Source organism: Pelophylax lessonae, assembly GCF_965119305.1.
Source record: "Pelophylax lessonae genome assembly, chromosome: 3".
Lineage (NCBI taxonomy): Eukaryota > Metazoa > Chordata > Amphibia > Anura > Ranidae > Pelophylax > Pelophylax lessonae.
The window spans coordinates 647,807,587-647,835,092 of NC_138770.1; the positions used below are offsets into that span (position 1 = coordinate 647,807,587).

At 42.7% G+C, this 27,506-nt stretch overlaps 1 protein-coding gene across 1 annotated transcript in view; it reads right to left on the minus strand.

Moving 5' to 3' along the window:
- The window catches only part of LHCGR (luteinizing hormone/choriogonadotropin receptor), a 274,724-nt gene that overhangs the window by 48,170 nt on the left and 199,048 nt on the right, over nt 1-27,506 (minus strand). The window contains exons 7-8 of the mRNA XM_082252351.1: nt 18,493-18,561; nt 3,263-3,337 (exon numbers count right to left, since the gene is read on the minus strand). Coding sequence (XP_082108477.1) covers nt 3,263-3,337; nt 18,493-18,561 — 144 coding nt within the window. The remainder of the gene's footprint in view (nt 1-3,262; nt 3,338-18,492; nt 18,562-27,506) is intronic.

Below are 27,506 nucleotides of genomic sequence, written 5' to 3' on the forward strand. Positions count from 1 at the left end.
GTCTCACTTTCAACATTTGATATGTTATCTATATTATATTGTGAATAAAATATAAGTTTATGAGATTTGTAAATTAGTCTATTCCTGTTTTACTCACAACTTGTACAGTGTCCCAACTTTTTTGGAATTGGGTTTGTACTTCCATCACAGCCCACATGGCTTATAATGGAAATAATCTTCCACATTCTCACCTTTCCTTTACAAGGGGGGTGACATCGGGAGTGGCTGTATTACCACACAGGCCCAACCTAGCCATCTGGCAAATTCAATAAGTACTACAATGTTTGAAAGATCTTCAATCCTGCATGAACACTCACCTTAAAGTGTATGTATAGTCAAAACGATTTTAATTTTGTATAAATTTAGGAATTGTTAAACCCCTATCAAGTCTTTATTGCTGTCTTTGTCCCCTTATCAGCAGTAACATTTATAAGATACTTGTGTCCCAAAAAGGAAATATGTTTCCAAGTAGATTGTACATATTGGACTTTATTGTGACATATATATATATATATATATATATATATATATATATATATATATATATATATATATATATATAATTTGGATTGATAGGTACTCAAGGCACCACATTCCTTTTACTGAAAGCTAGAAAACCAAATTCACAATATGGGACTTTATAGGTGCCAACAAAACGTATATATTTCTTGAATTTAAAAAACAGTATTTTATTTTACAGAAATTTCCTAAAAAAACTTAAAAAAGTTTACATATGAGAAATAAAATAACTGTTCATCCATTGATTGTGGTAGACTTTAATGCCCAATAATTGTACAAATGCCTTTGAGCACTACCTCACAATACAATCAATAGTTTTACAAAAATTGGTTACGAAATGACCCTCCTTGGTTCAAGTATTTTGTCAAAAATGTAAAAACAATATTTGAGGTAGGAGTTGCTCACTTCAACGCATTTCATACTTGACTTTGAGGACCCCCAGCTGCGGGGCCAGGACCCTTCCTTGATGATGCCAAGTGTGAAATGCGTTGGAAGTGAGAAACGGCTAACTCATTTTAATTTTCAGATGTAATATTTGAACCAAGAATGGTCATTGTGAACCCTTTTTGTAAATTGTATTATATATAGTTTGTGTAGCACCCTCCTAGGTAGGTGCATGAAGAAAGCATATATGTGGCCCTGTCTGCTTATCAGGAGGGTTTGATCTGTTAGCTAATCTGTCACAGGTGTGGTCTATTGAGTCTGAGGAGTCTCCTCACTGTATCCAATGAGGGATCTTGTTGGACAGTGGAGGCAATATGGCCAATAGCACACTAGGGTTTATGACTGTCCCAGTGGGCGGGCATTGCTGCAATGCATCCTGGGATTGGAAATAGATCCTGAGGGAGCATGTGACAGATTGTCTTTTGGCGGGAGCATCAGTCCCAGGAGGAGGTAATGGCTGTCTCTCCACCTGTTAAAGAGAGAAAGTGTTCCAGGTAGTCGGCCTAGGGACTGGAGGTTGAGCTGGGCGGAAGGGATCCAGAGTTGCCGACCAAGTGGTGCTGCTGGGCAGAGATCTTCAGGAAAAACAGTGTCATGAGTACTCAAGATCTACCCAGGGGTCTGCCTAGGAGGAGGGGACCACTCCAGTGAGGTCAAAGGGGATCCAGGAGCCAGCTAACCAGGAGCGTACAGTAAAGGAGGTGCCAAGTAGCAAAGCCCTGAAGTTTAGGGAATAAAGGGGGCACCAGGAAGGGCCCTGAAATGTTCAGCAATACAATTTGCTTTAAAGTCAGCTACCTCAGGAAGGAGTATTCTGGGGAGCTCCCGAGGGACTTTTCCACAGTCAGAGGTGAAGTTTTAGTAACTGGCCTTGATGAGGCCAGCATCAGTCAGCGTTAAGCAGCGTCAGTGAAGCGCTAAATAGCGTCAAGTAGCATTATTCAGTGTCCCTGCCAATTTGTGCATAGTTCAAATGTTGGAGTATCCCACTTCTCCCTTCTCCCATCCAAGTTCTCAAATAAACCCTAAAAACCAAAGAAACTGGTCTCTTCTTGTCTGAGGTGCTCACACTTGAAAAACATGTCTAAAGGTACTGTTGTTGCTAGCGGTAACCCAGGGGGACCCACACTCAGCAGCTCCCTTGGGAGTAGTGCTACATTTGTATTGAGCAGTAATTCTCACAGGTATTGGTTCAATTATCAGGAATTATAGTCTACCTCAATCAATGGATAAATAATTATTTTATTCCTCATATGTAAACCTTTAAAGATTTTTTTTAGAAAATGATACAAATATCATTCAAATATCAAGAGAAAACCCTTCTCTTTAAAGAAGCCTACCCGGCTACTAACTAATAACACTGTTTCACTTGCTCCATCAGCTCATCCCCCACAGCTATTACCTTTTGTATCAATTGACCCTCCCTTTTAGATTGTAAGCCCTAACGAGCAGGGCCCTCTGATTCCCTTTGTTCCAAATTGTAGTGTAACTGTAATGTCTGCCTTCATTTTGTTAAGCGCTGCGCAAACTGTTGGCGCTATATAAATCCTGTATAATAATAATAATAAATACATTACCAGTGCTCGAGTTCAAAGTAATCTTCTCATTCACTAATCCAGTTCACATGATGCCTCAAATCCATTCACAGATTTGGATTTTATTTGTAAAATCCAATTAAAAAGTCTCACAAACAAGTATAAATTGCAGGAGTAAAAAACTTCCTTCACATCTTATAGATAGGACCTCCTTTCATCTTCATCCTTCAAATGATTGATGGTAAATTGTAGCTGACGCATTTTGAGAGACAAGCTCTCTTCCTCAGACTTACCCATTTGATTGCTGGTAAATAATCCATAATCAGTGAGAGGCTATCAAACGCCAAACCCCTTAACCACCCTCAAAGGGGCAGGATTTCAGGCAGGAGGTCCTGTTTATAAGATGTGATGGATGGTTATACACCTGCAATTTTTACATGTTTGTGACAATTTTATTGGATGTTATAAATAAATTGGTGTCTTGATGGACAAGGCCTGTACGTTCTCTTTCTTTGTGATTATAGTGGTTTCTTTTTTTTTTTTTTTAGAAATTACCTGTATTGTAAAATACTGTGATTTTTAAACTCAAAAATAGTTCTTATCTGTTTTTTGCCACCTGTATACAGCCTATAATACAAATATAGGCCTGTAATGAAATTGATAATGCATTCTATGGATATGGAAAAATGAAGAAATGATTTTAAGAATTATTAATATATGTCTTGAAGTGACAAAGAAAAAAAAGAAATGATTATTTTACTTACAGACGATTTGGTCCAGTAGCTCCCTTTAAGGCATCATTATGAAAACGTTGTAGATTTTTGTTGTCATTAAGAAACCTGCATGCAACAGATATTAATTACAGTACATTTTCTCAATAGGGTTTCAGTTTTAATAGTCATCTCCTGCCTCGAGTGTAATGACTTCTCCTAGCGTTACACACAGGATTTAAAAGTGTCTAATCGTTGCTCATAGCCAGTTGACCAAAAGATCTACATTTATTTAAAACTAGAAAATGCGGTACTTTCAATGCTTATGACTTGAAGTTATATAACTAAATAACAATATTATCTACTATAAATTGGTTTTGGGTGGATGACCAAGTCTTTCAATATTCCTTTACTTGCAATATTTATTACATCAAGTTAGAATATAAGTGAACTTTCAATAAAATAAAATGTCCCCCTGTAGGCAGCTTTAATGCTGTCAATATGTAAAGAGAACCCGTAGTGTATTATCTGTGAGCCCGTGGTTTGAGCAATTTTGTATCTAAAAACACAAATATAGGCAGATGTAAGACTCACATTTATAGCAATTACATACAGCCTCATAGGATACATGCAGGAGTTGGACAAAAATATAGAGACACCAGGTAAAAGAACGAGACTGTTACCTAATATGATGTTGGACCGCCTTTGGCATCCAAGGCGGCCTGAATTCTCTAAGGAATTAACAAATATAAGTCTTGGATGGGGGATAATGGATTCTGATACCACTCTTCTTGTTCAAATATTTTATTGGAATGGAGAAGGACGAGATACAATGAACATGTCACAGTGATATTGTGTGGCATAAAAAGATAGGCACAATCATCCTGCTTTGAAAGAAGAACAACCTTAACCTCAGTACAACGTGGTGAAACAATCACATTAATGGCGCTTTTCCACTGCATGGAACCGAACGGTTCGACTCGCTTTTGTGCTTTTCCACTGCTGGTACTGCATGGTACGGTGTAGGAACGGTTCGGTATGGTACGGTACGGCGGCGCTTTTCCACTGCATGGGCTCTCAAAAACAGTACCACCTCGATTGTGGTTCCAAGAGGTACCATACCGGTACCATACGCCACAATCCTTTGCATGCAGTCACTACTAGCCACTGATTGGTCAGAGAATCGGTGTTATTGCACCCACATAACTTTAGTACTACTTTAGTGGAAAAGCAAACCATACAGTACCGTACTGAACCGTTCCAACACCGTACCATGCAGTACCAGCAGTGGAAAAGCAAACCGGGCCAAGCAGGGCCGAGTAGAGCCGAGCCAGTACCAAAAGTGCCATAAGACTATTTTAATCAAAATTCGTTAGGCAAGTGGTGCCCAAATCATGGAGTAATTCCAGGCAGTACTTAAGAACATACTGAGTTAGAACAATAATATGCCAAGTTGATACCACTCGTCATGCAAAAATCTTTCCAGTTCTCAGAGAAATGCCAGAGGGGGTAAACGAGCCAGAACCTTGTTCTCCAAAATTGACCATAGTGGCTTTATGATTGTAGCACCATCCAAGGTAGGTGCTAGGTAAAATATAGTGGGCCTTGTCTGCTTATTAGCAGGGCCATGTTTTTTAGCTAGGCTGGCATGTGTTCCCAGGTGTGTACAGATTTTTTTTTCAGAATTATCGCTCTTTTTTTTTGTTTATATCGAGAAAAAAAAAAAAAAATCGCACAGGTGATCAAATACCACCAAAAGAAATCTGTATTTGTGGGGGAAAAAAAGGAAAAAAATGACTTCAATTTTATTTCGGTACAGTGTCGCATGGCCACGCAATGTTCTGTTAAAGTAATGTAGTCACTTTACTGGTCAAGAGAGAAAACATTAAGAATTTAGGTGCCGGACCTTTATATTTTATCCTATACTCATTTAGAATAATTGTAAGAGAGTATTAGTGGACACAGCATGTGATGTTACATTTTTCTCCATTTAGATGCTGTCAAAGCTGGGAAGGAGCCAGGATTAGCACTTGGCTGGCTATCTATGGACAGACCTTGAGCAGGTGTTCTGTCATATACAATACATATTATCGAGCAGATATGGGTGTCCTCATATACATATATCATTATGAGAGATGGCCCAAACATTTCAGAAAACTTGATTTCACCACAAAATATGGAAGTTTGCCAAAAATTAAAAAATCCTGCTTGAAGTTTGAAACTGCCAGTGAAGGGTGGATGGCACTAAAGAAAATCATATATACAAAATTATATAATGACTCCTCATCCCACAATGGGGGGAATTTACTACTAATTCTAGACATGTGCAGTTTGTTTTTTTCCGAATAAATATTCAGACACATTCTTCGTTATTCAGATATATATATATATATGTGTATATATATATATATATATATATGAGTATATATATATATATATATATATGAATATATATATATATATATATATCAGAATTGCAGTACAAATTAATGATACAGATTTTTCCGAATAACAAAACAAAACAAAATTTGAATTGAAATTCGAATCAAAATTTTAATCGAACTTAAATCGAATTCGAACTGTAAGCATATTGCTGAAATCAAAGACTCTGTGTGTTAAAAGCATATCATTTGGAAATATATTGTTTTTTTTCAGAACTGTCTCTCTTTTTTTGGTTTATAGCGCAAAAAAAAAAAAAATCGCACAGGTGATCAAATACCACCAAAAGAAAGCTCTATTTCTGGGTGAAAAAAGGACGTCAATTTTATTTAAATTATATATATAAAATGAAAAATCAACATTCTTTAACATTTTAGGCCAATTTGTTTTCTGCTACATATTTTTGGTCCAAAAAATCGCAATAAGCGTATTTTGATTGGTTTGCGCAAAAGTTATCGCGTCTACAAACTACGGGAAAGACTTATGTCAATTTTATTGTTTTTTTTTTTTTTTTTTTTTTACTAGTAAATGTGATTTTTAGTGGGACTGCGACATTGCAGCCGACAGATCGGACCACTAACTGACATTTTTGACACTTTTGGGGGGACCAGTGACATTACTACAGTAATCAGTGCTAAAAATATGAACTGTTACTGTAATAATGACACTGGCAGGGAAGGGATTAACTCTATGGGTGATCAATGGGTTAAATGTGAGCCTAGGGGAGTGATTCTAACTGTGGTGGAGGGGTTGGGCTTCTGAAATGACAATAGAGACCTGTGATCCTATATAGAAGAATCCCATGGTCTCTGTGATCATTCCAGGGAGAAGAACGGTCAGCTGTGTTTACAACAGCTGACCGTTCTCTCTCAGCAGGGAACGATCGCGGGTGTCAGACACCAATCGGAGCCGCCTGACCCGTGCATCGGCTTCCCCGCTGCTGAGTGGGGGCAGGAGCGGGAGCTTGCCCCCTGGCTGCTTGCTCGCGACCGATGTAGACCTACATTGATTTGCGCAGCAGAGCCATATTGCTGCAGTAAATAGGAGGCGGCCAGTCGGGAACAGGTTAATTAGAACACTTTGCATATTTTGAATAAACGTATTATTAATACAAACAAGATCAATGTGTATAAATATACCAATCAGATGTTTGATTACTCTGACTGAGCTCCAGAGATCCTGTGTGTAGATGGGACAATTTTCAAGAAAAAGAATGACAAAGACCACCATCACTGCAGGCCTCCTATGATAAGGCCTTTATTATGGCGGAGTGGCTAGATGAAGATGGAAGCCTCTCTTCATTGCAAAACACATAAAAGGCTTCTTTGATTTTTCAATGAAGCACCTGAAGGGCTCTTAGACTATCAGGAACAAGGATTTTTCTCTGGTTTGAAGATAGAGAACTATAGAATCTTTTTGCCTCAAGTGTAAATGTTTTTTATGTAGGAAACCCAGTCTCCATGCATCATCACCTGCCTAATACCATCCCAGCGGTGAAGCATGGTGGTGGCAGGCAGTATCCTGCTGTGGGGTTGTGTGTGTTTTCCAGCAACATTAACCACTTTGCCGCTGCTCACTAGAGCTCTACTGCGGCAAGGTGGCTCTTGTAGGTCTGACGACGTAGACCTACGTTGCCAGACACTCCCCCTGGAGGCTCTCTCCCGCTGTATTCAGTCACAGCGGGAGTCGGGCCAGGGGAGGAGCAGTCCCGCAAAAAAAAAAAAAAAAATCGCAGATTGCCGCCATTACTCGTTAAAAAAAAACACCAAAAACGACAGAAATCTTTCCCTTGGTTAGTAAACGCAATAACTTTTGCGCAAACCAATCAAAATACGCTTATTGTGATTTTTTTTACCAAACATATGTAGCAGAAAACAAATTGGCCTATAATGATAAAAAATTTTGATTTTTAAATTTTTTTGGGGGGAATTGCATATAAAAAAATTAGAAAAATATTATTGTTATTTTTTCAAAATTGTTGCTCTTTTTTTTTTTATAGCGCAAAAAGTAAAAATCGCACAGGTGATCAAATACCACCAAAAGAAAGCTCTGTTTGTGGGAAAAAAAAGGACGTAAATTTTGTTTGGGTACGGTGTTGCATGACCGCGCAATTGTCAGTTAAAGTTGCACAGCGCTGAATCGCAAAAAGTGGCCCAGACGTAAGACAGCAAAATCCTCCGGTGGTAAAGTGGTTAAAGCCTGGTCTGGGACAGGTAGACATTTCAGGGTCCATGGTTTGAGGCTCAATGAAAACCGCTTTCACATCCACAAACAGCCCTCCGGACCTCAGGCTGGGCTGAATGTTCTCCTTCCTTCCAACATGACAATAATCCTTAGCATACAACCTAGACCAGGGATCTCCAAATTATTGAAACAAAGGGCCAGTTTACTGCCATTTAAACTTTATGGGGGCCGAACTGTGGCCAACGGGAGTAGAAAATGCCCTGGCATCTGTGGGAAAAATCAATGCCAAAGGCTTGGAGGTCAGTAGGGGTAAAAACAAATGACATCATCGGTGTCATTGGGAGAATTAGTTCCCCATCTCTGGTGTCAGTGAGAGGAATAGTACCCCACTGTTGGCGTCAGAGGGAAAAAAAGTACCCCAAGGGCAAGATAAAGGCAAGCAAATGGCCATATCCGGCTATGGGGCCACAGTTTGCAGACCCCTGACCTAGACCAACCACAAGTCCCTAAAGCTGGCCAAAGATGGTTCAATCTAATCTTGGTCAGACTCAGTTCAGTAGGTACTTGTCAGTCCGTTATGAAAGCAAAATGCACTTCTTTTAACATTTTCTTTTAACATTTTTGGCTGCGGCATTCGAATGGAAAAAAAAATCCAACATTTTTCTATTCGACCGATTCAAAATTTATCGATTTGAACAATTCGGATTGGAAAAAATTGGGAAATTTGAAGAAAATTTAAAAAAAATACATAGAACAAATTCCAAATACGAACCCCAAATACGAATTGAACAAATCAACCAAATTTAACGAATCAACCAAATTTAACTAAACTGAATAACTAGATTAACGAATCTAAACAAAATAAAACTTTTTTCTTCTTGTGCATACTGTATCTAATTATTATTGGACCAGACAGAAGCTTGAGTAGCTGTGCTCAGTAACCCATCAGCTTCTATCTTCAGCTTGTTTAGTTAAGCTTTGAAAATGAAAAAGAGTGAAGTGAATTGGTTGCCACTCACAGCTGATGCAGATCTCGGCTGCTCCAGTCTTAGGCTCATTCACACTTGCTTTGGTGTTTGAAGAGCGATTCACATTCCAATAACTCTTTAGAAAGGATTTGAAAGTAGGTTCTGCCATGGCCGCAAAGCATCATGGCTGTGGCATGTGTACACCCCATGACCGCTGCCTCTGCAGCTAAATGAGGAGTGGCTGTGGGGGGGGGGGGGTAAAAAAACGTGACTCTGACTCAACCATGGGGTTTTACCACTGTGATTACCCTTAGTAAATTCCCCTGAAGGACTTTACACATGATCTAGAACTTCTACTTAAGAAAAATAGACAGCCACCATCTGCAGAGTGAGACTGAAGCTGTGCAGGGTTAGATTCCCTGTCTAATTTTTATTGGTGCCTGTGTACTTGCTGGGGAGAATTACCCTCTCTATTTGAGGGGAACTCTTCTTACTTTCTAGAGAATTCTGTTGCGCCTGAGGGTCAGGAAGTAAAGGGAAATGTCATCAATGGCACAGAGACAGGAAAAATAAACTTACAGATGTTTCATTCATCTCTAATACATCCAAAAAACATGTTTGGTTCTACAAGGGCTGTACTGACAGTAATGCAAAAGTTGTCATAACTAGGTAATTAATACAAATAACTAAATAAGAAAGCAATCACATGTCTAGTAGTAAATAATGGCTATCATTCATGACACCATTGCTTGCTATTGTGATCTTTGTGCTTGGTCACAGTGATCACATGGTATAGAGCCAATCACAGTGGCCCTGTACTATGTAATAGCTGTGGACAATCACAGCTGTCACAAAAGTAAACAATGGCATCATGAATAGATATCAAACATACAGAGAAGTGATTGCTTATACAGTGATCATTTATGTAATAAGTATTCATGGTGAGAAATAAAATCCAGATCACTATGGTAACACTGCACTGTTCTGTTGACAGTATGTGAAAAAAATCTAAGAAAAAAAATGATATATATATATATATATATATATATATATATATATATATATATATATATATATTTTAACATACTGTTACCAGAGCAAGTGCAGTGTCACTATGGTGACATCATACTGCTGTGGCAATGATCATGTACAATGGCTGGATGCTCTAATATTACTGCATGTCAGTGCTGGCAGCCATTATTCTCTGATCACTGCCTCAGAAGTACATAGGCCAATAGACCAGTGCTGCCAGTCAGTGCACACACTGGAGAACCAGTCAGTGGGCTCCATTTACAAACCAGATCGCATGCAGTATGTAGGTATCCGGACACATTTTGCCTAAATATTGCATCCAATCTTGAAACTGTCAATTCACTATAAATGCTCGGTAAATACCGCATGAAAAGGCGTTAAACTCAATTTATAGAAGAAGAAATAAATAAATGCATACGGTAAATAAGTAGAGGTCCCAGCATGCAATAGTTAAGGAACTAGCAGCCTCCCCATCCTTAACAAGCAAACCTCTTAGATTGTAAGCTTTAACGAGCAAGGTCCTCTGATTCCTACTGTATTAAAGTGTATTGTATTTATACTGTCTACCCTCAAGTTGTAAAGCGCTGCGTAAACTGTCGGCGCTATATAAATACTATATAATAATAATAATAATAAACAACGTGGTTGTTAAGGAACAGGTGGCCATTGCATCCTTAACAACCGATGAGTCATCAGCTGTCAGCAGGCTTCCCCTAAATCCTTTTTAAAAAATGGTGTGGTGTCCTCCCAAAATCCACACTCAGCCCTTATCTGAGCATGTAGCCTGCCAGGTCACGAAAGGGGGGGAGTGCCCCCCTCAAGGGCCTCTTTCCACAACCCTGGCCAGTGGTTGTGGGGGTCTGTGGTCGCAGAGCTTATCGGAATCTGGAAGCCCCCTTTAACAAGATCCTGCCCCCCCCATGAAATGAGTATAAGGTATCCCTACTCATTCACCAAAAAGTGTAAATAAACACAGGAGGCAGTTGTGGACAAGTCTTTTATAAAAAAAATGTAAAAAATATCCCTGTGTAGAGCCAATGTCAATCATGATGATTGCCAGCCGCCAACCCGAAAAAGAAGAAAAAAGGCACTCCCTACTAAGGCTTCTGCTGATTGACAGCTCCGCCGCCTCCCGTCTCTAAATAAACTAGGGGGTGGGGTCACCTGGTTGCCCCGCCTTCTTGTGACGTCCCTGACTGGGACACTTGTAAATGAGTATGTACCCCATACTCATTTACATAGGGGGACCAGGATCTGGGGGCCCACTTGTCAAAGGGGGCTTCCAGATTCTGATAAGCCTGCTGCCTGCAGACCCCCACAACCACCGGCCAGGGTTGTGGGGAAGTGTCCCCAGGCAGGGTCGTCTTTTCCAATGGGCATGCCCGGCGGTTGCCGGGGGGCCCCACTTGCCAAGGGGCCCCACAGCCCACACACATGGTAGCAATTACTGTCAACAGGCCAGAATCCTCCAGATTACTTAGTTTACCTGGTAGTCTAGGGCCCCCCCATTGTCCGCTGGGCCCCGCTGCCCCCCCGTTGTTGTCCGCGGTGGCTTGAGTCCACTGGTTGCTAAGGCCAGGCCGATTGGCATCTAGCAACCAGTGACGTCACGTTCTGAGAGCAGAGAAGACCCATGATGCACAGCTCCTCGTTGGCTCGTCCTCCTCTACGCGCCTAGAAGACTGGCTCTGCCTCCACCCAACTTCTTTCTTCATGTGAAAGGTAAGGCAGCCAGCCCAGCTGCCAGGCTGCTTGATTTTCTTTCTTTTTTTTCCACTCTCTCTCTCTCTCTCCATCCACACAAGAGACAACTAGTACCTGGAGGATATACCTTACTATATATTGGTCCCTGTAATATGTATATAGTAAGGTATATATCCTCCAGGTAGTAGTTGTACTCTCTTGTAGTATATAGTGTTCCCTGTAATGTGTATATAGTCTATATACATATTACAGGTAACACTATATACTACAAGAGAGTACAACTACTACCTGGAGTATATACCTTACTATATACATATTAAAGGGACCAATATATACTACAAGAGAGTACAACTAGGCTGGAGTACTTACTATATACATATTACTATTACTATTACATTACATATTACTATTATTATTAGTACCTTACTATATACATATTACAGGGACCATATATACTACAAGAGAGTACAACTAACTACCTGGAGGATATACCTTCCTATATACATATTACAGGGAACACTATATACTACAAGAGACTCTTGTAGTATATCCTACAGGTAGTTAGTTGTACTCTCTTGTAGTATATATTGGTCCCTGTAATATGTATATAGTAAGGTATATACTCCAGGTAGTTGTGCTCTCTTGCCATGATGAATGCATGTCCTCGCTCACCTCCTCCGGACTCCTCTCCGCCCTGCCATTTTTATTCTCGTGGGTGATTGTGTAGGCAGGGGGCCCCAGTGCACTGCATTGCCCAGGGGCCTATAAGGCTCTTAAGATGGCACTGTCCCCAGGCCAGTGTAAGTAAGCAGCAGTGTTCCTAATTGCTGACACACTAGTCCCGAATGTCACCAGACCATTGTAAACCAGCAGCAGTGTTACTGATCACTATTCTAATCAGGTGAAATAATCCCCCCAAAACCCAACACTCATGTAGCAAGGAAAAAAATGTTCAATAGTATTCCAATGATGATGGTTCTTATCCACCTCTAGCTGCTTCTATATTATTACAATTTAAACTAAATAATGTTTCAAATCATGCAAAATAATCAAAACACTTAGCAGCGTTCCTTCAATATGACAGAAAAACACTTTGTCTTCCTATAAGTGAATGTAAATGCAAAGTCCTATCTGGACAGTGTGTTGATTCAGACAGCCAGTCCTTATATTCCTTCCTTGTGCGATCAATATGAGTGCTCCATCACCACACCTCGTGTACTCCACTCCTAAATACAGATTGCACTCACCAGATCTCTAAATAATATCGTTTTGTAGTAACCATTCCTCATTTCAATGGAATCACAAAAGATCACATGCCAGATCACTGCACACAATGCCGCCTTGTATTACCACATCTTCATTTTGTATGGAATCACAGAAGGTGGCATGTCTCTTGCGCTGAGTGACTGGTCTTGGATCTGCCCCTCCTGTAGGTTTCTGCAGGCAGCCTGTAGTGGGTTGGCCTGTTGGGTCCCTCCCAGTTCTGGTCCTTCTGATGAAGTACCACCAAAAGAAAGCTCTATCTGTCTCAAAAAAAGATAACAACTTCATTTGGGTACAGTGTTATATGACAGAGTAATTGTCATTCGAAGTGTGACAGCGCTGGAACCTGAAAAATGGCCTGGGCAGGAAGGGGGTGAAAGTGTCCGGTATTGAGGTGGTTGATTACCATTTACTTTCTTCTTATAAGATCTGCTATTTGGAACCATTTTAAAGAGGTAGTAAAGTCTCTTTAACCACTTCAATACCAGGCATTTTCAACCCCTTCCTGCCCAGGCCATTTTTCAGGTTTCAGCACTTTAAATCACAATAGTGCGATCATGCAACACTGTACCCAAATACATTTTTTTTTTATCATTTTGTGAGACAGATAGAGCTTTCTTTTAAAGGTATTTAATCATCACTGAGTTTTTACATTTTTTGCTAAACAAACAAAAATAGACTGCAAATTTTGAAAAAAAAAAAAAAACCCACCCTTTTCTTTGTTTCTGTTATACAATTTTGCAAATAAGTAATTATTCTTCTTCACTGATATGCGCTGTTGAGGCTGAACTAATGGGCAGTGATAGACTTCATCTATGGGCACTGATGAGGTTTCCCTGATGGGCACTGATAAGGCTGCACTGATGAGCACGGATGAGGTTGCACTTATGGACACTGATGAGGCTGCACTGATGAGGTTGCACTGATGGGCACTGATGCAGCTGCACTGGTGGGCACTCACTGGCACTGATAAGGCTGCATTTATGGGCACTGATGAGGCTGCACTGATGGGCACTGATTGGCACTGATGAGGCTGCATTGATGAGCACTAATGAGGTTGCACTGATGGGCACTGATGAAGCTGCACTGGTGGGCACTGATGGGCACTCATTGGCACTGATGAGGCTGCATTGATGGACACTGATGAGGCTGCACTGATGAGCACTGATGAGGTTGCACTGATCGGCACTGATGCGGCTGCACTGGTGGGCACTCATTGGCACTGATGAGGCTGCATTGATGGGCACTGATGAGGCTGCACTGGTGGGCACTGATGGGCACTGATTGCCACTGATAAGGGTGCATTGATGAGCACTAATGATGTTGCACTGATGAGGCTGCACTGGTGGGCACTGATGGGCACTTATTGGCACTGATGAGGCTGCATTGATGGGCACTGATGAGGCTGCACTGGTGGGCACTGATGAGGTGGCACTCATGGGCACTGTAAAGCTGCACTGATGGGCACTGATGAGCCTGCACTGATAAGGTGGCACTGATAAGCTGCACTGATGGACACTGATATGCTGTGTAAATGCCCCCTGTAACTGGAAAGCCAGTTATCAGCTCATCAGACACTGACAGCGCTGGACACAGATGATCACGTGGTAAATAGCCTATGTCATTGGCTCTTTACCCTAATCAGGGATGCAGTGTGTGCGGACTCCCGGGGGGGGGGGGTTGTGAACGAGCGGCACGATGTGAAGGGCGTCATATGGTGTCCAGTGAGGATGGTAAAGCACCCTTGTTTTAGGCTTACCTGTAAGTACAAGTGATAGAGCAAACTTTGCTACCACTTTAAAGATAACCTTTCTGAGTAGTGTCTGATCTTACATCACAGCCGATTTATCACAAAGCAGCCACTAGTACAACGCTATTTCTCTATATGCCTATCATGAAAAATGTTAGCTCTAAAACTCTGCCCTTTCTATTCTATGTATGAAATGCCATAGCAGGAGCTATACAGGAGTCTGTGGTTCAATGCTAGGAAATTGGATCTAAATGGAGGTCAATGGGATTACGGACAGCCTTCTCATGCACAGATGTGAGCCTGTATGTTTCCTGGAGGATGAATGATGACATGTGCACAGTTTTCTCAGACTACCAGTAATGGCTTATAAATAAGTAAAACAAAACAAAAAACAATATATTGGCACAGCTGCCATTGCCATAATCTCATTTCTAATTTTCCAAGCAATAACAAAAATGGAAACTGTGAATTGTGTGTTTGACCTCTCTAAAATCTGGCCCAAGTGGTGGTCATTGCTGAGAGATTACTATTATTACTACAAGAAACACCCCCCACCCACATTTTTTTTACTTTCATTTGGAGGGGGGGCTTTCTTATCTAAGCACAGCCTGCTGCCTGCATGCCTGAGTTAAGGGTAGATTGATTTCAGGAACTAAATGCTACATGAATCACCTACCCTTACTCAAGATGGCCATGACCTGTAATACTAGGGGGGTGTTTTTTAAAGTGATCTCTCAACAAAATAAAGCATGGAGACATAAATGGGTTCTTTAACCACTTGCCGACCGACGCAAGTATATATACTGCGGCGGTGAGCCGCGTGCAGGCAAAGTGACGTATGGGTACTTCACTCGCCCACGAGCCAATAGGGGGCGAGCGTGCGCCGCCAGAGGCGCGCTCCCGCCCCGCTCGTTCACGGGCATTCCTGCGCGAGTGACCGGTGGTTCCGTTGTCCGCCGGTCACTCGCGATCTCCCGCTGGAGAGGGAGAAAGACAGGCGGCTGATATAAACAAAGCTGCCTGTCATTCTCCCTGGGGTAACAGCAGAGATCATACGATCCTGCTATGTAGGATCGTATGTCTCTGTGGTTACATCAAAAGCCACGCCCCTTTACAGTTGGAAGCACGCCCCTAGGGACACACTTAACCCCTTGCTCTCTAATAAAGTTAACCCCTGCCAGTGTCATTTTTACAGTAACAGTGCATATGTATAGCACTGATTACTGTAGTAATGTCACTGGTCCCCCCAAAAGTGTCAAAAATGTCAGTCAAGGGTCCAATCTGTCCGCCGCAAAGTCGCAGTCCCGCAAAAAAAAAAAATCGCAGATCGCCGCCATTACTAGTTTAAAAAAACCAATAAAAATTACATAAATCTTTCCCGTAGTTAGTAAACGCAATAACTTTTGCGCAAACCAATTTTTTCAGAACTGTCTCTCTTTATTTGATTTATAGCGCAAAAAGTAAAAATCGCACAGGTGATCAAATACCACCAAAAGAAAGCTCTGTTTGTGGGAAAAAAAGGACGTCAATTTCATTTGGGTACAGCATCGCACGACTGCGCAATTGTCCGTTAAAGTCACGCAGTGCCGAATCGTAAAATAGGCCCTGGTCTTTGAGCAGCCAAATCCTCCGGGCCTAAGTGGTTAAATGTAAAGTGAATTAAATGCTTAAGGCTCACCCCACATACATTTACTGTGGCAGGGCAGCCCTTAAGCGTAAAATTAGGTAGCTCAATATCTTTCATGGGCTCTGGGGCACGCACGCGCGCTGCAGGAGCCCTGCTTCCGCTGTGATTGGACACAGTGGGAGCCAATCAGTGGGTCAGGCAGATCGATGTCCGCTGGAAACCAGCGATCATTCGGAGAGAGGCAGAACGGCGATCTGCCTATGTAAACAAGGCAGATCGCCGTTCTGTTAGTAAGGAGGAACATGGATCTCTGTCTTCCCCCAGTACAACCATCCCCCCACACAGTTAGCAATCACTCCCAGGGAACACATTTAACCCTTTGATCGCCCCTCCCCCACCACTGTCATTTGTACAGTGACAGTGCATTTTTCTTTTAGCACGGATCACTGTATTAGTGTCACTGGTCCCCAAAAAGCGTCACGTAATGTCAGATTTGTCTGTCGAAATGTCGCAGTCCTGCTAAAAATCGCTGATCGCCACCATTACTAGTAAAAAAGAAAAAAAAAATCCCATAGTTTCCAATCAATACACACTTATTTGCATTTGTTTCCCAAAAAATATGTAGCACAATACATGTTGGCCTAAATTGATAAAGAATTTAGATTTTTTACATTTTTTTTTATTGGATATGTTTTATAGCAGAAAGCAACAAAACAATATTTTTTAGTCTTTTTTGATTATAGCTCAAAAAAATAGGTGATCAAATACCACTAAAAGAAAGCTCTATTTGTGGAAAAAAGACATAAATTTTATTTGGGAACAGTGTCACATGACTGCACAATTGTTAGTTAACCACTTTAAGACTTGAAGGATTTACCCCCTTAATGACCAGGCCACTTTTTTCAACTTGGCACTGCATTATTTTAACTGACAATTGCTCAGTCGTGCGACGCTGTACCCAAACAAAATTGATGTCTTTTTTTTTTTTTACTACAAATAGAGCTTTCTTTTGATGGTATTTGATCACCTGTGCAATTTTTATTTTTTGCGCTATACATAAAAAAAAACAATTCGACAATTCTGAAAAAAAAAAAAAACAATATTTTTCACATTCTGCTATATAACATTCCCAAAATGTAAAAATCTAGATTTTTTAACATTTTAGGCCAATTTGTTTTCTGCTACATATTTTTGCTAAAAAAAAATTGCAATAAGCGTATTTTGATTGGTTTGCGCAAAAGTTATCATGTCTACTAACTACGGAAGAGAATTATGTCATTTTTTATTGTTTTTTTTTACTAGTAATGGCGGCGATCTGCAATTTTTTGTGGGACTACGACATTGCAGCGGACAGATCGGACCCCTGACTGACACTTTTGGGGGGACCAGTGACATTACTACAGTAATCAGTGCTAAAAATATGCACTGTAATAATGACACTGGCAGGGTAGGGGTTAACATTGTGGGTGATCAGGGGGTTAAATGTGAGCCTAGGGGAGTGATTCTAACTGTGGGGGGGGGGCGTGGCTTGTGGAATGACCATAGAGACCTGTATTCCTATATAGATGGATCACAGGAGCTCTATAATCATTCATGGGAGAAGAACGGTCAGCTCTCTCAGCGGGGAACGATCATGGGTTTCACGCGGCAATCGGAGCTACCTGATGAGCGGGGGCGGGAGCGGGGGCGGGAGCGGGGGCGGGAGCGCTGCCGGCGGCGCATGCTCACCCCTAGCCTCCTGCTCGCGACCGCCGTACAGTTATGGCGATTCGCACAGGAGCATCTGCCTGCCGCAGTACATCTGCGGCGGGCGGTCGTAAAGAGGTTAAAGCAATGCAATGGAGAATTTCAAAACAATGTCCTGGTCAGGAAGGAGGTAAGACCTTCCAGAGATGAAGTGGTTGAATAGTGTTTTCAGTTTGTGATGCTCAGATACAGTTTAGTTCTGCTTTAAGCATTTCGGAACCTGGCACTCAGCATAGTTTACCTCTATATATTATAACAAGATTTTATTTTACTGTGTATCCTGACTTCACTTCACATGTTCCTTTCTTGCTTTTATTTTCTAGTCTACATATTATGTAAGATCGTTTTGTCTCTATCGGAACTGGACAACCTGTCTCTTTCCTACTGTTAAGTAATGTTCACCCTTGAGACTGGAGCTCAATGATGCAATTCCTGTACAGCTGGAGTGTTAGAGGTTATCCTTCCCAGCCCTCCAAACTACATTTTACTCCACAGGAATCAAACTTTTCACTTCTTCGCACTCTTCACATTTTCTGCTGAAAAGATTGACTTAATAAACAGTTATACCTACAGTTGATCCAGCTTTGTTCCATTGAATGCATAGTCTTCTATGTATTCGAATCCATTTCTGTAAAGGTTCCTGTGTGAGTATAATATCAGACAGAATCACTAACTCAGAAAGTACAATACACACAACACAGCACTAAAGTACAATATAGTTTTCATAACATTTGAAAATGTACTCCAGAATCCTCATTCGCAATTAGAATTACAACTAAGATGTCAGTAAAACACAATGTGTACTTCTTTTTAGGGTTAGCTGAAAAAATAGACTAGATGTTTTAATCTGATTAACAAATCTACCTTGGAAAGAATGTATACAATATTCAAAGTTTACTAGTTTGAAAAAAACTGTTACTACAAGGACTGTTACAATTAAAAGATAAAATAAAAGAGATAAAGTTGAAATGACGAAATGCGTCGGAAACGTGGCTGTACGGCAACCAGAAGTGAGGTCTATGCGATACTGGAAGTGATGGAAGGTTGGTGAGACACGGTTGTTGTAAGCTTTACTAGCTATTTGTCTTGCGCAGTTAGCAGCTTGTGTTCTGGGGTGGATATGGAATGTTTTGATGCCTAATACAGTAAAGAGTCTATGTGCTTGTGAGTAGGATTTTATCTAAATGAGTAAATAAATTGGTGCTTTTAATGATACTGCACTATTGTGGACTAAGATATTAAAACCAAGTGCAATATGCCGATCATGATAATTAGAGGTAATTGCATTTGGTGAGTGGGGGTCCTGGGGGGAGCTGGTGTCACTGAAGCATATGGGGGTGTGTGGGGGTTCATTATTATAATGTAAAAATGGCAGTGCGCTATTTTGTACCCAGTGAAGAATGTGTATAATAGGTGGATGTGATGTTTAAATCTTGTATGGAATATATGAATCCAAAGAAAATTGTGACAATGGTGACTGAATTGTCAATAAAATGACACAGTTAGTTATATGACACGCAAACACTCCATATATAAAAGTAGCTATAAAGTAAAATATTCTGACACAAGACATATAGTGAAAGGAACAGTCCATGAGTATCTTGTGACATGCAGTTCTTCTATTGAAATTCAAAACCTGTGCTGCAATATGCTAAAAAAACATCCACCGTTTATCCACCTGTGAGTGCAATGCGCACTCACCTGTAGCACATTATTAATGTGCAAATAAGAATCCACATGAGGGGGTCCTGGGATCTCCCCAAAATCCTCCTCTCAATCCTCCGGTAATGCTGTAAATCCAAACTATTGTCTCAGATAGTAAGCCAGTTTGCCTATGTGGGTATTTACATTTTCCCTGATGTCCTCCCCTTACTTAAATTGGAAATGCTCCACTATTATGTATGGGCAGACAAAAATGGTTTCATAGTGTAATTCATTTAAAACATTTATTAAATTAAAAGGACTTATTGAGAACACTCACATTTTGGCAGATAGTTAAAAACATATGTAAACAAGCTCCTTGTGCTTCGTAAGCCGCTGACAGATCCACAGTAGAGATGTATAGAACTGTTCGCCGGCGAACAGTTCCCGGCGAACTTAGCATGTTCGCGTTCGCCGCTGCCGGCGAACATATGCGATGTTCGGTCCGCCCCCCATAAGACATCATTGAGGCAAACTTTGACCCTGAACTTTACAGTCAGCAGACACATTTCCAGCCAATCAGCGTACCTCCCTCCCACACCCTCCCACCTCCTATAAATAAGCAAGGGCAGCATCCATCTTAGATCATTCTGAAGCAGTGTGTGTAGTGAGAATAGGGAGAGAGCTGCTGCTGCTGCTGTTAAGCTAGGGACAGTTAGTCAGTGTTCCTGGTCTTGCAGTGTTCTTGGTCCACTACTGCTGTAATATCAGCACCCCAAAAAGCCCTTCTAAGGGCTGGTATTTGTGTTTTTTTTTTTTTTTATATATATATATATATATATATATATATACCTAGCGTCCCCAAAAGCCCTTTTAAGGGCTGGTAATTGAGTTGTTTCTTCATATATATATATATCTATATCTATCTAGTGTCCCCAAAAGCCCTTTTAAGGGCTGGTAATTGAGGATTTTTTTATTTATATATATACATATATATATATATATATAGTGTCCCCAAAAGCCCTTTTAAGGGCTGGTAAGGTAATAGATTTTTTTCTTATATATATATATATATATATATATATATCTATTGTACACTGCAGTTGCCTGCCCGCTGTGTGTGAGAGGCCACAGACCTACCACAGACTGTACTGTGTGCACACCACACTCATTTCGGGTGGCACAGGCACAGTACCTGGCATTTTAAAAAATATTTTTTTTTCCTCTGTCATAATTGCAGTGAGTGCTGTGTCAGGTCCACAGAGTGCACTGTACCCACTGCAGTGCACTGCCCACCACTGATATATATACGTTGGCACAGCATCTTGTTGCAATAAATTGAAAAAAAAAATATTTTTTATTATTGCAGTTGCCTGGGCTGCCAGTGACTGTCAGGTCCACAGAGTGTACTGTGCCCACTGCAGTGCCACTGTGTGCCCACCCACCACTGATATATAAGGTGGCACAGCAGCTTGCAAAGTAAAAAAAAAATATATATATTTTTAAATTGCAGTTGCCTGGGTGCCAGTGACTGCTGTCAGGTCCACAGAGAGTGTACTGTGCCACTGCCCACCCACCACTGATATATAAGGTGGCACAGCAGCTTGCAAAGTAAAAAAAATATATATATTTTTTTAAATTGCAGTTGCCTGGGTGCCAGTGACTGCTGTCAGGTCCACAGAGAGTGTACTGTGCCACTGCCCACCCACCACTGATATATAAGGTGGCACAGCAGCTTGCAAAGTAAAAAATATATATATTTTTTTTTAAATTGCAGTTGCCTGGGTGCCAGTGACTGCTGTCAGGTCCACAGAGAGTGTACTGTGCCACTGCACACCCACCACTGATATATAAGGTGGCACAGCAGCTTGCAAAGTAAAAAAATATATATATATTTTTTAAATTGCAGTTGTCTGGGTGCCAGTGACTGCTGTCAGGTCCACAGAGAGTGTACTGTGCCACTGCCCACCCACCACTGATAAATAAGGTGGCACAGCAGCTTGCAAAGTAAAAAAAAATATATATATTTTTTAAATTGCAGTTGCCTGGGTGCCAGTGACTGCTGTCAGGTCCACAGAGAGTGTACTGTGCCACTGCCCACCCACCACTGATATATAAGGTGGCACAGCAGCTTGCAAAGTAAAAAAAAATATATATATTTTTTAAATTGCAGTTGCCTGGGTGCCAGTGACTGCTGTCAGGTCCACAGAGAGTGTACTGTGCCACTGCCCACCCACCACTGATATATAAGGTGGCACAGCAGCTTGCACTCATAGTACAACAGTAACAACACATTAAAAAAAAATGACAGGCAGAGGCAGGCCACCCCGCAAGGGCCGTCGTGGTCGTGGTGCTGTGATTTCCTTAGGCCCTAGAATAATGCCCAGTGTTCAGAGGCCACCACAGACCCTGAACTCAAAAAATTCTGAGGCCATAGTTGACTGGCTTACACAGGACACCCAATCGTCTACAGCTTCCGCTCGGAACCTTAATGCACCATCCTCCTCCAGCTCATCTTCGGGCACCTCTCAATTTACCACTCGCCAGCCCGCCGGCACCACCACCAACACTAGCACCACAGCCGCTTCACTTGATCCGTCAGAGGAGTTATTTTCACATCAGTTTGAAGAAATAAGTGATGCGCAACTATTAGTGCCAGAGGATGTAGATAACGGGGATATGTCTCAGTCAGGCAGCATTATACACATGGACGTACATTGTGATGATGATGATGTTGTACCTGCTGCTGCTGCCTTTGCTGAGTTGTCAAGTGAAGCGGCTGATGATGACGATGTGTCTGTGGATGTCACCTGGGTGCCTGCTCGAAGAGCAGAAGAAGAGGGGGAAAGTTCAGATGGGGAGACAGAGAGGAGGAGGAGACGAGTTGGAAGCAGGGGGAGGAGGTCATCGCAAGGAGCTAGTGGCGCAGTCAGACAGCATGTAGATTCGGCACCCGGGGTCAGCCAGACAGCACGCCAATCAACGCAAGCTGTTGCCACCACCAGAATGCCGTCCTTGCAAAGCTCAGCAGTGTGGCATTTTTTTTGTGTGTCTGCCTCTGATATCAGCGATGCCATTTGTAACCTGTGCCAAAAGAAACTGAGTCGTGGGAAGTCCAACACCCACCTAGGTACAACTGCTTTGCGAAGGCACATGATCTCACATCACAAACGCCTATGGGATCAACACATGAGTAAAAGCAGCACACAAACTGAAAGCCACCATCCTCCTCCTGGTCCAGCATCTTCAGCCACGTCAACCACTGCTGTCCTCCATGCCCCCTATCAACAACCCGCCCCTCCGCCTCTCACCTTCAGCAGTTCCTGCTCGTCACCTGCCCACAGTCAGGTGTCTGTGAAGGAAATGTTTGAGCGCAAAAAGCCAATCTCGCAGAGTCACCCCCTTGCCCGGCGTCTGACAGCTGGCTTGTCGGAACTCTTAGCCCGCCAGCTTTTACCATACAAGCTGGTGGAGTCTGAGGCCTTCAAAAAATTTGTCGCTATTGGGACACCGCAGTGGAAGGTACCCGGCCGAAATTATTTTTCACAAAAGGCAATCCCCAACCTGTACTCTATTGTGGAAAAGGAAATCATGTCACGTCTGGCACACAGTGTTGGGGCAAGGGTCCATCTGACCACTGATAGCTGGTCTGCAAAGCACGGTCAGGGCAGGTATATAACGTACACTGCGCATTGGGTAAACCTGCTGGCGGCTGCCAAGCATGGAATGCGTGGCTCTGCTGCAGAGGAGTTGGTGACACCGCCACGACTTGCAGGCAGGCCTGCTGCCACCTCCTCTACTCCTCCTACTCCATCCTCTTTGCTAACCTCCTCGGCTGAGTCCTCTTCTGCTGTTGCGTCTTGCTCCACACCAACTGCACCCCCCCAGCTCCCCAGGGGCTATTCCACATGCCGGATACGACAGTGTCACGCTGTCTTGGGGTTGACTTGCCTGAAAGCAGAGAGTCACACCGGACCAGCACTACTGTCCGCCCTGAATGCACAGGTGGATCAGTGGCTGACCCCGCACCAACTGGAGATCGGCAAAGTGGTGTGTGACAACGGGAGCAATTTGTTGGCGGCATTGAATTTGGGCAAGTTGACACATGTGCCGTGCATGGCACATGTGTTGAATCTGATTGTGCAACGTTTTGTGCAGAAGTACCCAGGCTTACAGGACGTCCTCAAGCAGGCCAGGAAGGTGTGTGGCCATTTCAGGCGTTCCTACACGGCCATGGCACACTTTGCAGATATTCAGCGGCGAAACAACATGCCAGTGAGGCGCTTGATTTGCGACAGCCCGACACGTTGGAATTCAACACTGCTAATGTTCGACCGCCTGCTCCAACAAGAAAAAGCGGTCAACGAGTATTTGTATGACCGGGGTGCTAGGACAGCCTCTGCGGAGCTGGGTATTTTTTTGCCACGCTACTGGACGCTCATGCGCAATGCCTGTAGGCTCATGCGTCCTTTTGAGGAGGTGACAAACCTAGTGAGTCGCACTGAAGGCACCATCAGCGACATCATCCCATATGTTTTTTTCCTGGAGCGTGCCCTGCGAAGAGTGCTGGATCAGGCCGTAGATGAGCGTGAAGAGGAAGAGGAAGAGTTGTGGTCACCATCACCACCACCAGAAACAGCCTTACCATCGATTGCTGGACCTGCGGCAACACTGGAAGAGGAGTGTGAGGAAGAGGAGTCAGAGGAGGAATGTGGCTTTGAGGAGGAGGAACACCAACCACAGCAGGCATCCCAGGGTGCTCGTTGTCACCTATCTGGTACCCGTGGTGTTGTACGTGGCTGGGGGGAAGAACACACCTTCAATGACATCAGTGAGGACGAGGAATTGGACATGAGTAGCTCGGCATCCAACCTTGTGCAAATGGGGTCTTTCATGCTGTCATGCCTGTTGAGAGACCCTCGTATAAAAAGGCTGAAGGAGAACGACCTGTACTGGGTGGCCACGCTACTAGACCCCCGGTATAAGCAGAAAGTCTGTGATATGTTACCCAATTACCGGCAGTCGCAAAGGATGCAGCAGCTACAAAATAAGTTAAAAACTATGCTCTACACAGCGTATAAGGGTGATGTCACAGCACAACGGGAATCCAACAGGGGAAGAGGTGAAAGTAATCCTCCTCCTACCACCACAACCACGCCGGCAAGGACAGGACGCTTTACAGACGTCTTGTTGATGGAGGACATGCGGAGCTTTTTTAGTCCTATGCATCGCCACAGCCCTTCGGGGTCCACCCTCAGAGAACGACTCGACCGACAGGTAGCAGACTACCTTGCCTTAACTGCAGATATTGACACTCTGAGGAGCGATGAACCCCTTGACTACTGGGTGTGCAGGCTTGACCTGTGGCCTGAGCTATCCCAGTTTGCCATTGAACTTCTGGCCTGCCCCGCTTCAAGTGTGCTGTCAGAAAGGACCTTCAGCGCAGCAGGAGGTATTGTCACTGAGAAGAGAAGTCGCCTAGGTCAAAAAAGTCTTGATTACCTCACGTTTATTAAGATGAATGAGGCATGGATCCCGAAGGGACTGACAGTGGGGGATGCATTTGACTAAAAAAGGCCTGGTGATGACTGAGATGCCTTGGCCTAAAAATGGTCCACACGCTGCTGTATATAATCATTCTCTGCATGCCGGATGACTTACGTGACATCTCCCCCACCAACTACGGTTCAAGCCGCAATGTTTTAGTGCACTTTCTGCCTTAAAACCTCAATTTTTCAGGCCGCTGCTACAGCAGCGGCTGCAACAATACCTACTTTTTCATGCATGTGTACATGCCTAATTTTTCTGGCCTCTGGTGCTACACTGTGGCTGCAAAAAAACAAAAAACAAAAAAAAAGGCACATACATGTGTCAATTCCCCTTCGTGATCGTTACCTTGTCGTGGTGAAGGGGCTTGCGTATCACAATGAAGCGATCACCTCTAGGATTGTGTTGGCACACCCCAGATGATAAGGTCGTTGCTTCATTGTGTACAGACCAAAAGCGATCCGCAGGATAATTTTTCATAAAAAAAAACATTCATTTTCTTTCATTCTTTCTGCGGAGCTGGGTATTTTTTGGCCGCGTTACTGAATGCTCATGAACAATGGCTGTAGGCTCATGCGTCCTTTTGCGGAGATGACAACCCTGGTGGTCAGTCGAACCCAAGGCAACATCATCGACCTCATCCCATATGCGTTTTTTCTGGAGCGTGCCCTGCGAAGAGTACTGGATCAGGCTGTAGATGAGCATGAAGAGGAAGAGTTGTGGTCCTCATCACCACCAGAAGCAGCCTTGTCGTTGTCAATTGCTGGACCTGTGGCAACGCAGAGAGAGGAGTCTGAAGAAGAGAAGTCAGAGGAGGAAGGTGGCTTTGAGGAGGTGGGATACCAGCCACAGCAGGCGTCCCAGGGGGCTTGTTCTCACCTTTCGGGGACCCTTGGTGTTGTATGTGGCTGGGTGGAGGAAGAGACCTTCAATGATGTCAGTGAGGACAAGGAACGGGACATGGCTAGCTTGGTATCCAACCTTGTGCAAATTGGGAGTTTGCGGTTGTGCAAATGGACTGACTGACTGTTAAACGGGGAGTTTGGTCTGTCAGAGTTTGGTCTGTCACTGTGAAGCGGGCGACGGGCGTAACCCTTACACTACTTGACCGATAAAACATCATACCTGATCGTATTCACACACTGGATGTTTTAGTGCTGGTTTACACTGCCGCTACCACTAAAGTAGCGTCGCTTCCAGTGCGACTTTGGCGCGACTTAGCGCGACTTTGGCGCGACCTCATCGCGAGGTGACTTTTTATTTGGCCAATCACAATATCATGTTTTGTGACCGTCACCTAATTTCCTTTTCCTGTTTTTTGTTTTACATATTTCCCCATGTGTGCAGTGTTGTCTGTGTCATAGCTCAACTGATAGGCATGTTTGCCTTGGCATATCATATTTCAGCTTGCCAGAAAGAAAAAAAGACAGCTGGAAAGACACTGCATTAGTTTTCTACTAAAAATCATAAGAAAAATGCTGTTTTTTTTGGGTTGTGGACATACTACAGAGCTGAAACTTGACAGGTACACTTTTTAGACCCCCCAGACACTAAATACAAAAAATGACATGCCTGCCTAAAAAAATGCCCGATAAATGCCTGCAAGAGAAAAAGCCAGCCGCAGAGAAGCCGTATTCCTGAAAATATAAGAAAAATGCTGTTTTTTAGGGGTTCTGGACATGCTACAGAGCTGAAACTTGACAGGTACACTTTTTAGACCCCCCAGACACTAAATACAAAAAATGACATGCCTGCCTAAAAAAATGCCCGATAAATGCCTGCAAGAGAAAAAGCCAGCCGCAGAGAAGCCGTATTCCTGAAAATATAAGAAAAATGCTGTTTTTTAGGGGTTCTGGACATGCTACAGAGCTGAAACTTGACAGGTACACTTTTTAGACCCCCCAGACACTAAATACAAAAAATGACATGCCTGCCTAAAAAAATGCCCGATAAATGCCTGCAAGAGAAAAAGCCAGCCGCAGAGAAGCCGTATTACTGAAAATATAAGAAAAATGCTGTTTTTTAGGGGTTCTGGACATGCTACAGAGCTGAAACTTGACAGGTACACTTTTTAGACTCCCCAGACACTAAATACAAAAAATGACATGCCTGCCTAAAAAAATGCCCGCTAAATGCCTGCAAGAGAAAAAGCCAGCCGCAGAAAAGCCATATTCCTGAAAATGTAAGAAAAATGCTGTTTTTTAGGGGTTCTGGACATGCTACAGAGCTGAAAATTGACAGGTACACTTTTTAGACCCCCCAGACACTAAATACAAAAAATGACATGCCTGCCTAAAAAAATGCCCGATAAATGCCTGCAAGAGAAAAAGCCAGCCGCAGAGAAGCCATATTCCTGAAAATATAAGAAAAATGCTGTTTTTTAGGGGTTCTGGACAT